General features: G+C 33.7%; 2 protein-coding genes across 2 annotated transcripts in view; both read left to right on the top strand.

The window, feature by feature from the left end:
• The window catches only part of LOC116010381 (GPI-anchored protein LLG1-like), a 7,875-nt gene extending 4,471 nt beyond the window's left edge, over positions 1 to 3,404 (top strand). The window contains exons 4-5 of the mRNA XM_031249766.1: positions 2,038 to 2,094; positions 2,847 to 3,404. Of these exons, the coding sequence (XP_031105626.1) occupies positions 2,038 to 2,094; positions 2,847 to 3,211 (422 nt within the window). The 3' untranslated portion in view covers positions 3,212 to 3,404. The remainder of the gene's footprint in view (positions 1 to 2,037; positions 2,095 to 2,846) is intronic.
• Positions 3,405 to 9,810: 6,406 nt separating this feature from the next.
• LOC116006273 (photosystem I reaction center subunit V, chloroplastic) lies at positions 9,811 to 10,468 on the top strand. The gene has a single exon (XM_031246581.1). The coding sequence runs from the start codon at positions 9,913 to 9,915 to the stop codon at positions 10,357 to 10,359; it is 447 nt and encodes a 148-aa protein (XP_031102441.1). The 5' UTR covers positions 9,811 to 9,912; the 3' UTR covers positions 10,360 to 10,468.
• Positions 10,469 to 11,016: the final 548 nt, after the last annotated feature.

Here is an 11,016-nt window from a genome sequence, read left to right as displayed (position 1 = left end):
CCCCCCCCCCCCCCCCCCCTTCCCTCCCTTCTTGAGCAACAAAACCAAGAGGTTGCTCCATATATACTTCCTCTTTTAGATCCCCATGTAAAAATGCATTCTTGATGTCTAACTGGTATAGAGGCCAATGATGTATAGCAGCAATAGATAGAAAGATTCTGATGGAAGAGATCTTGGCCACAGGAGAGAATGTATCAGTGTAATCAACGCCAAACACTTGAGTATACCCTTTGGCCACGAGTCGAGCTTTGACTCTATCTATCTGTCCATCAGGTCCAATTTTGACATTGTAGACCCATTGACAACCAACAACCGTTTTGCCAGGCGGTAATGGAACCAAGTCCCAAGTTCCCGAGGAATGCAAAGCAACCATTTCATCTATCATAGCTTGTTGCCAACCAGGATGGGAAAGAGCCTCCTTAACCGATTTAGGAACAGAAACAGATGATAAACAGGGGAAAATCGATGATAAGAGACAAAATTGTATATACGGTAGGGATTGCGAGTAGACCTGTTACCCACTCGACTAGCAATGGGAGTACTGGAGATAGGAGCAAGAACCGGACCGAGGGAAGAGCCAGCTCAAGATATGAATCAACAGGTTTAATGTTTGTAGCAGTAGTGGTTGGTGGTAATTTTGACTGACGATGATAGGTGAACTGGAAAGGAGAAACAGTGTGGGTTTGCGATGTATTGGGAGGTAGGACACCAGGAGATAATGGTATTTCTATCCCTCCTTCAAATGAGGGAACTGATAGGACATCAGGAAAAGGATCCACAACCCCTGTAGAGTCAGATGAAAAGAATGGAGTGTACTCAAAGAAGGTAACATTTGGTGATACATAGAAGGATCTCCTGGTTTTCCCTGTTTAAGACATTGCAAATATTCAGTACAATTTGTTTGCTGATTTATCTTTAATTCTTTAGTCCTTTACCATTTGCTTCATTCTTGTATCCTCTTTCTGTGTATTTTATTTCAGGGTCAGGGTTCAAGATTTTTGCTTACCTATGATTAACAATTAAATTAAATAGGAAAGCATTAGTGTCATCTAATTACTAATAAAGTAGAATCATGTAGTCCCGAAAGGGGTGACTAAGTGGGTCGAGCTCGTCACAAGGGGTCTTCTTAATATGGTTAACCTCCTTTTGTGATTTGCGAGCTATTACCCAGTGTACACCCTCATGGTCCAATTAATTTGTATTTATTTGCTATTAAGTCCAATTAATTAAAATTGATTTTTAACTTATTGCTATTAAACCCATTTAATTGTGTGTGTATATATATATATATATATATATATGTATGTATGTATACATACATATATATATATATATGTATACATATATATATATATGTATATACATAAATATGTATATATGTATATATACACACTTGTGTGAGACCGTCTCACGGATCCTTATTCGTGAGACGGGTCGGGTCGGATCAAAGTAACATGCAAATGTCATACTTATATGTGTAAATGTCATACTTATATGCTCAAATGTAATACTAATCAGAAATACAATATAAGAGAAAAAGTAAAACATTTTTCATAATAAGTAATGTTGAGAAGTGCCCCTTACTTATAAGGAAAAATATAATACTTTTGAGGAAAAATGTAATACTTTTAAATCGAAATGTATAAGTATTGTATTTTCCCTAAGTATTACATTTACCGTTATAAGTAACAAAAATTTTATTCCTGATTAGTATTACATTTGAGCATATATGTATGACATTTGTGCGTATAAGTATTACATTTGCATCTTGACCCGACCCGTTTCACGGTGAGACGGTCTCACACAAGTTTTTGCCCATATACATACATACATACACACACACACACATATATATATATATATATATAACTATTTTCTTGTAGTTTTTCTTGATAAACTTGAGTATATTTCTTTTCTTTTTTGCAAATTGTGTGTGGGTTTTGGGTAAAGTTTCCTTCTTTGATCTGCTACAATTTCCTTTTTTTACCTGATTGGTTTAGTTTATTTGTTTGGTAATTTGATGTGTTTATGATGCAGATGGTGTTTTTGTTTCTCAATCCTCCACTGGGAGAAATCTCCTTCAGGCTAAGAAAGGTACTTCATTTCTTTCCCGATCTTTATGATTTATGATCCCCAGGCCATTATGAAGTTCAAATCTAATGTGTTCTTTCCCAGAGGAGAGAATTGAAAGGCTTTAAAGTGGTTGAATGTTTAAATCTGTTTGATAATTGATATGATATTTATCTCAAGTGTGTGGCTCTTTTGTAGCTGTTTAGTCATCTGACTGGTCTCAGACAGGCCTTGTGCATCAAACTCCTTAAATGCCATGCCATGATTTATGATTATGATTTTCTCTTTGTGGTTTTTTTTTTCCTTGGGAAAATGGCAGTTTTGGTTCTCCAATTGAGGGAAAAGAGTTACTTTAGTTCCTGAAATAAGATTGTGGCAAAATTAGTCCTGACGCCTGATGTGATATGTTCGTACATTAGCGCCACAAGAGAATAGAGAGTGGTACTTAATTTTGTGAGGTTCTACCAAATTGGACTAGTCTTTTGGGATGAGCTCTTATCTTGCCATTTTCCATTTTTTCTTTAAAGAACTAAAACCTGTCTAACTGACACAACTATATTGGGATCAAGGCTATAAAGGATTAGGATATTGTGCTAATGTTGTCTTGGTCAAGTACAAAGCAACTAAGTTTAAGGTTTGGAAATTTTGTGCCACCATTTTCCTTTCTGGATAAAGGTTTTATCCAAAAACCGATAGTGTTTCCGTTCCTGTCATATGCACTACTGTCCACATTCCGAGATTCTGAATGGATAAATTGCTCACTGTTTAATATGCAGCATGCCCAATCAACTTTGAGTTTCAGAACTACACCGTGATCACCAGCCAATGCAAAGGACCACAATACCCCCCCAAGCAATGTTGCGGGGCTTTCACACAATTTGCTTGTCCTTATGCGGAGTACTTGAATGACCTGACAAACGATTGCGCTTCCACGATGTTCAGCTACATCAACCTCTATGGCAAGTACCCACCCGGTCTCTTCGCCAACGAGTGTAAAGGAGATAAGAAAGGCCTCGAGTGCCCTGCACTATCGCCATCAGAGTTGTCTAATGATCACAGTGGCACTTATATCAACTGTAAACCATCTTCCATGCTAGTCTTTGCTGCAATATTCTTAGTTTTGTTAGCCCGGTTTATCTGAAGCTGTATTATACTGAAATGTTTAAATCTGTGAGGCTGGTATTCTTGTATTTTTCAACAGTAGAGCTTAATGCATATTTATATTACACGAAATGTGTGTATTTAAAATCTTGGAAGACAAAATTCTTTTGATGACATTATTGTTTAAGACGGTGCAAATATTCAGAAAGATTTGTTTGTTTATTGATCTTTAATTCTTTGGTCCTTTACCATCTGCTTCATTCTTGTATCCTCTTTCTGTGTATTTTATTTTAGGGTAAGGGTTCAAGATTTTTGCTTACCTATGATTAACAATTAAATTAAATACGAAAACATTAGTGTCATCTATAATCTATATCTGCTATACTAATAAGAGCCAAAGAGAGTTAGGCCTAAAATGGGTAGAAAAAATGGCGGTAATCAAATGGATGGTTCAGATGAATTATTTAATCAAATAGATGGCTAAGATAATTCAGATTAATATTATTAATAGAGATTACCTAATTTAACCTTACTTTTATGATTATCCGTTAAGTTTTCCGTTAAATATTCTCTTCTCCGTTAATATTCCGTTAACTTTTAACTTACCCATTAATTTCTATAAGAAAGATCTTTGGTTCGAACCTCATCTCAATCAAATTTGACATAATTAAGTTTCTCACTCTATTTACTCTTATTAAATTAAATAAATTAGTAGCTATAACAAAAAATGATACATATGTATTTCTTTAATTTAGAATTATGTGTCTACAATACCTTTATTTGAAAAAAATATTCATTATCAAAAAATTAAATTAAATAAGAGAAATAATTTCATTAGTTATATTGTCTTTATTTTCTCTCATTCAAAGATTCTTTACATTCAAATTTATCAATTGATATTAATTACATTGTCCATTATCTTATTTTTACAATATCTTGTAATTAAATATCAAAGTTATAGTACAAAATAATGTTATATATTTATTTACCAAGTATTTTATTAATACTATGAAAATTTTTTTAAAAATAATTTGAAACTAATTATATTAACTACTTGGGGATTGGTTGACAAAGAGAGTACTCAAATAATAACCCAACAAATTGAAGCGGAATCGCTCTATTTTACTCTTATTTAATTCAATAAATTAGTAGTTATACCAAAAAATGATACATATGTATTTCTTTAATACCATGAAAAAAAAATAAAAAAGAATAGTTTGAAACCAATCATATTAACTACTTGGGGGATTTGTTGACAATGAAAGTACTCAAATAACCCATTACCCATCAAATTGAAGCGAGAAACTACATTTTAATATCTTTGGAATATATAATATTTTAAATTTTCAAATTTTTATTAATTTATTTAATCTTCTTTCTTAAACTAGGGATTTCTTTATCCACAGTAACTCATTCAACAATAATAGTTGAACCAAATGAACCCCAAGCAGAACACCTAAAGGAAAGTCCATATCTCCTATATCATAATCTCATTGCATGACGTTGTCATCTATGCTACCAACAATAACCGAATTGCAAATAACACACTACCAACAAAAAGGAATAGATCAAATAGTAAAGATGAAGACAATAACAATGTTACTCAAAAGAGAATTAAGAATAAAAAATTCAAATGAAAAGTAGTATTTATTTAGACTATCATTTTTAGACCAAATATTTAGACTATCGATTTTACAATGTTGCAAACATTTATTTTAGTAATAATTATAATGAATTTTCTATATTATCTTGGATTCGTATACTTTGAGTTAGATATTTAAATAAAAAAATTCGACATTCAATTACCCAGGTATAAACTTCTCCTATATAATATTGCATTGATATACTTTCAAATATTTATTTAAATATAAACATTGGACATTAACCCATACGTGCAATGCGCGTATAAAACTAGTAATTACTAATAAAGTAGAATCATGTAGTCCGAAAGGGGTGACTAAGCGAGTCGAGCTCGTCACAACTCACAAGGAGTCTTCTTAATACAGTTAATCTCCCTTCTGTGATTTGCGAGCTATTACCGAGTGTACACTCTCATGGTCCAATAAGTTAAAATTGATTTTTTAACTTATTGCTATTAAACCCATTTAATTGTAATTTTTCATACTATTTTTTTTAAATAAGATAATTAATCTAAAAAAAAAAGATAATAGTATAATACAATCTATATCCAATTTTTAAAATTTTTGTATTTTTTTAGATTATGAGATAATATTATTTGTATCCATTATTTTTAATTTATATTTTATGTACATTAAAATTTTTTATAATCAATTATTAGTTTTTAATATTACGGAGTATTAGTTTGTTTTAATTCTTATTTTAAAAAGAAAAAAAATAGATCAAGATTAGAGATATACATATTTGACATTGTTAATTTTATTTTCAAGGGAGCCTGGACTCCTCTATAATGTGGAGCTTCCTGCTCTATTTGCATAGCACCAATTATGCACTATGCATCTTGATGGTTTTATCGGGACCGGGTTCACCATAAATTGGGTATAATAATATTAAACGGGATAGAAAAATAATACTTGTTATTATCGGGGTGGCTAGTGCCCCGCCTCCTCCTTCGGCTTTCATTTGCACCGTCACACATCCTAGCTTTTTCTTTAATTTTGAGGGAATGTGATGCCCCTCCTTTCCTTAGGTAACATAACATTCCCTCGCCATTTTACAAAATTTACCCTTCCTTTCCTTAGGTAATATATTTTTAGTTTAGTATAGGTAGCAATATATGTATAGAAAATATGGTACTATATGAGTCCTTTGTTATGAAACTTACACTTATTGCCAAAATGCTACGGAGTATTTATTTGCTATTGTGAACCTTATTTTATTTTTATAAAAGAGGACTAGACAAGAGAAAACATAAATTTGGAAAACAAATAACATTATATTGTAGCGGTTTGGCATATTTCTATGTTTGCAAGGTGATTTGTAATTTGAGGTTATTAAGGTAAAATAACCATTATAACATAAAAAACAACTCATCAACCAAATAGGTTTATATTACATGCTTAAGTTTTTACCAAACATGAATCTAACATTCTCAGTAATCTAACATTTACTAAGGTAATCTAACATTCCGTGAACCAAAGGATGGCATGATATACGACGCTGTGTTCGCGTCATTATTCACATATGATCGCAACATCAACATCGTCCAAGCCTTTTGCGAAGCATGGTGCCCACGAACCAACACGGTGATTACCTCCTCTAGCGAGATGTCTATATCACTTCGAGATTTGTACATACTCGGAGGGTTGCCATTGTTTGGGGATATTTACAATGAGCGCATTCCAAATGCCTTGGATTTGGCCAAGGGCACACACAAATGTTGTGCGTGCGTATTCAAGGCATTATACCATTTGAATCAACAAGAAGATGACACCACATATGTTCAAGCGTCTCCACCCCTAAGGTATAGGTGGTGTCATCTTCTTGTTAATTCGAAAGGGTAGAATGCCTTGAATAAGCATGCACAACATTTGTGTGAGCCCTTGTGAGCCCTTGACCAAATCCAAGGCATTTGGAATGCGCTCATCGTAAATATCCCTAGACAATGGCAACCCACCGAGTATGTACAAATCTCGAAGTGATATAGACATCTCGCTAAAGGAGGTAATCAGCGTGTTGGTTCGTGGGTACCATGCTTCGCAAAAAGCTTGGACGATGTTGATGTTGCGATCATATGTGAATAATGAAGCGAACACAGCGTCGTATATCATGCCATCCTTTATAGGTTTGCTGAAGAAGTTAAATGCATCTTCAACCCATTCCCAATATCCTTGTGTGTAAGTGAACTCACCTTCAAAATCAATGTCCTTACCCCACCTGATTTAGGCTCGTGTTTCAATCCTGGCTGCAAGGTCCACACCTTGGACGGGGACGGTGGAAGGTCATACTCAAGAGTCTAATTGCGTCTAATTGCGTTCATGATATGACACCGCGAGCTTTGGCTGCGAATATGGTACAAGGGATGGATTAACTACAAATGTGACTTTATGGTCGCAGATATCACCAAGTTCCTTTGTCCATCGAACTGTTGATCTTGGAATCGCACCATTTTAAACTGTGTTGAGATTATGTCGAAGTCGAGAAAAATCACTGCAAAAAAAATAGTAATGATGATAATAATTAAAGTTAGTATTATCATTATTATTAGGAAAAATAAAATAGCAATTAATATTGTTATTAAAAAAAAAAGAAAAAAAAAACAAACGAAACAAGGAAAAAACAAAGTAAAACAAAAATTAAAAAAACAAACGAAAAACGAAACAGAGAAGAAAAGGAAATTTAAAAAAATATATATAAAAGACAAAAAGAAAGAAAGAAAAAAAAAAGTAGAAACATATATAACCTATACTACGTATGTAATATATATATTTTTTTTTTTGAAAAACACGTATGTAATATATGTTGTTAGAGGCATGGTAGAGTTATTTTGTTAAATGAAAGTGATAAGTGGGGGCTGGGGCCATCTGAAACAGTTAGCTAGGGAGAGAGAAAGTAAGTAGAGATTTACCTTAGCTGAAGTGCTCTTCCTTTTTCTTTTTTTTTTTTTTTTTTTGAAAACAGCTGAAGTAATGCTTTGTTTCGTTGATTGGTGTGAATGTGGTTGTGTTGAAACCCCTATTTATAGTGCATCATTAGGGAGTGTTATAGTTAGAGTTGAATTGGAAGTCTAGAGTCATATTGCAAATATGATTGAGTTTTGCAGTAATGGGATTCACCTATGCGGCTGGAATTTTGCATGAGATACGATTGGGTTTTGATTCACTTATTTCTTCACACAGTTATCAAATGATAGGCCAAGAGTTTGGTTGTCATTGCACTTTTTTTTAAATTCACTTGCGTTAATTCTGGACTCGTGGCAAAATGGAATATTCAGGCACTTGGTCAACTTTATCTTGGCAAATTATGTTATGGACCTGGGTCTATGTTCACAAATTTAGAATTATATATTCATAATTTTAGAACTTCATATTTACACTTTTAGATCTAAATATAAAAAATTACATTACTTAATATTCACAATTTTTGAATTTTATACTCACAATTTTGTTATATAAATTTAAAAATTGTGGTATACGGTTTAACATAGAGTTATAAAATTGTGAACATATAGTTATGAAATTGTAAACGTAGAGCTATGAAATTGTGAGTATGAAATTATAAAATTGTAAACCTGAAATTATGAAGCTGTGAATATGGAGTTATGAATTTGTGACCGTGGAGTTATAAAACTGTGAACATGAATCTGGATCCACCTTGCAAGTTGGACCCGGATCCATTGCATAACTACTGCTTTATCTTGTGTGATCAAATGATTTTGTTTTTTTGGGCTCATGAAATATCCAGGCACCAAATTGGGCTCATGGAATTAAAATGCACTGTGCCAATTCAACCTTTGATTTTGGGTTTGTGCAATGGCAAGTTGGCAACCATATATTTGGGCCCATGGAGTTTAGATGCACTTTGACGAACTTAAGAGACTCGTTCAGATCATACTACTTTGATTTACAGGAAATTGGGCAGGCATTATCCGAAGATTCTAGCTAGCAAAGAACCATCAGCCCAAACCAAGAAGATTAATGACCAATAGAGCCTTGTTGCTATCAAGTTAAGTGTCCAACCAACTTATCTTCCTAGTCCTTAAGACTGGTTTGAAACCTCCAACACTAGCGCATCTTACTTTGCATCTTGCATGGCGGGTGACTTGAGTATAACATGCTATTAGGGCCAAATATGTTAATTGCATAGTTTTAACAAATTTAAGTGTTCAACTTATTAATTTTTCTAGTTCAATGATCTAATTGCATGTTGGTATATAGTTGGAATATCTATTTGACCATTATCCTTAAATTATACATTAGAAAGATTTTAAGAACCCGTGAATTAAATACTAGTAGTTTCAAAATCACAGATCAACTTTAAAAGAAAAAAAAGGGTCAAATACACCCTTAAACATTATCTTAGAGGTCAATTAGACCCTTAAACTTTTGAAAGTTGCAATTAAGTACATAAACATGTTGATTCAGTGCATCAAGGCCTAAATACATGTTAGTTGCCAGTAATAACAGGTCACTAAGTTGTCCAACGGTGTTCTGGTGGCGAAAATCGAAGACGGGGACCAACACGTCGCTGGAGAAGGGTTGGTCGCCTTCTCAAAGAAGGCGACCAAGTTTGGTTGCCTTCTCCGTCACAGACATGGTGACCAACCATTATCTGGCGACGTATTGGTCGTCGTCGTTGATTTTCGCCACGGGAACATGGCCGGACAATCTAGTAACATGTTATTATAGGTCACTAACATGTATTTGAGTCTTGATGCACTAAATCAACTTATGTACGTAATTGTAACTTTCAAAAATTCAGGGCTCAATTAACTTCTCGGGTAAAGTTCGTGGGTGTATTCAGTCATTTTCTAAGAAAAAATATTAGTGAAAATTAGATTACACCGATGGAGAAAAATGGACAAAATTTGAGAGAGAGATATTATACTCTTATCTAATACAATAAAGGACCAATTGATGGAGAATCTGTAATCCACAATCACCCAATAAAGCAAAGCCACCTCATTATCCAAAATCTTTTCTCCCTCAATCCCCTCCTCAAAACCCTCCTCCATTTCTTTCCACACCTTTTCCCAGAGTATAACCAAACCAAATCCAATCCCTACCTTCTTCGATTCTCCCATCCAGTAATTCAATTCCATCCATGGCTTCCGCTCTGCTATCCGCGCCGACCTTCCAAGGCCTGAGGCCCCTCAACAAGCCCACAGACCTCTCCTCCTTCAAGCCCGCCGCCATCTTCTCCTGCAAACCCATCATCAAGAAGAAGCTCAATTGTAGCATCAAAGCCGAGCTGAACCCTCAGCTAGTGATCAGCCTGAGCACGGGCCTGTCGTTGTTCTTGGGAAGGTTCGTTTTCTTCAACTTCCAGAGGGAAAACGTGGCGAAGCAGGGATTGCCGGAGCAGAATGGGGTGTCGCACTTTGAGGCCGGGGATACCAGAGCTAAGGAATATGTGAGTCTTCTGAAATCGAATGATCCAGTGGGTTTCAACATTGTTGATGTTCTTGCCTGGGGATCCATCGGCCACATAATCGCTTACTACGTCCTTGCTACCTCTAGCAATGGTTATGACCCAAAGTTCTTTGGCTGATCTTTTGGAATATCCATTGCTGTTGTTGTTCAGCTCTTGTATTTTATTTTCATTATATTGTAATGCAAAAGCTTCCATATTCATTTGTCTCCAAAATTAACCGATACTACCTCCGTCCCAAAATGGTTGATTGGTTTGAAAGTAATTTTTAATCCAATTTTTCATATTATTAAGTTTAGCATTAATATATAAAATTTATATATTTAAAAATTACATTAAAAGCACTATTAAACACAAAAAATTAAATTTAAAAATACTAAAAAATTACTAAAGAAAATAAGCTGAAGTGTTAGTTTGACCAATGAATAGTAAATATGACAGGAGTATTAATTAATTACTTACTCCTCCCATCCAATTTTCATTTTTATATACACTCTAAAAATATATAAAATTATTTTTAATTAAAATTTTCATAATATAAAATTTAGTTATAAAATTTAGTATTAATATACAAAATTTATATATTTAGAAACTACAATATGTACTACGGAGTATTAAACACAAAAAAACTCAAATTTAAAAATAAGTAAAGAATAATAAAGAAAGTAAACAAAGAAGAATTAGTTGATTTAATCAATGAATTGCATAATTAGGGACTAAATTGAGCAACTTTGATAATCAAGAACCAAAATTATAAAATCCTAATACTTGAGGGAA

This window comes from Ipomoea triloba, chromosome 2, assembly GCF_003576645.1.
Source record: "Ipomoea triloba cultivar NCNSP0323 chromosome 2, ASM357664v1".
Taxonomy (NCBI): Eukaryota; Viridiplantae; Streptophyta; class Magnoliopsida; order Solanales; family Convolvulaceae; genus Ipomoea; species Ipomoea triloba.
Note: the sequence above shows the minus strand (reverse complement) of the source record. Positions and strands in the feature narration are given on the sequence as shown.

Bases quoted from the DNA above. Each gene is read 5' to 3' on its own strand.
- LOC116006273 (XM_031246581.1), top strand. From the start codon at position 9,913: ATGGCTTCCGCTCTGCTATCCGCGCCGACCTTCCAAGGCCTGAGGCCC.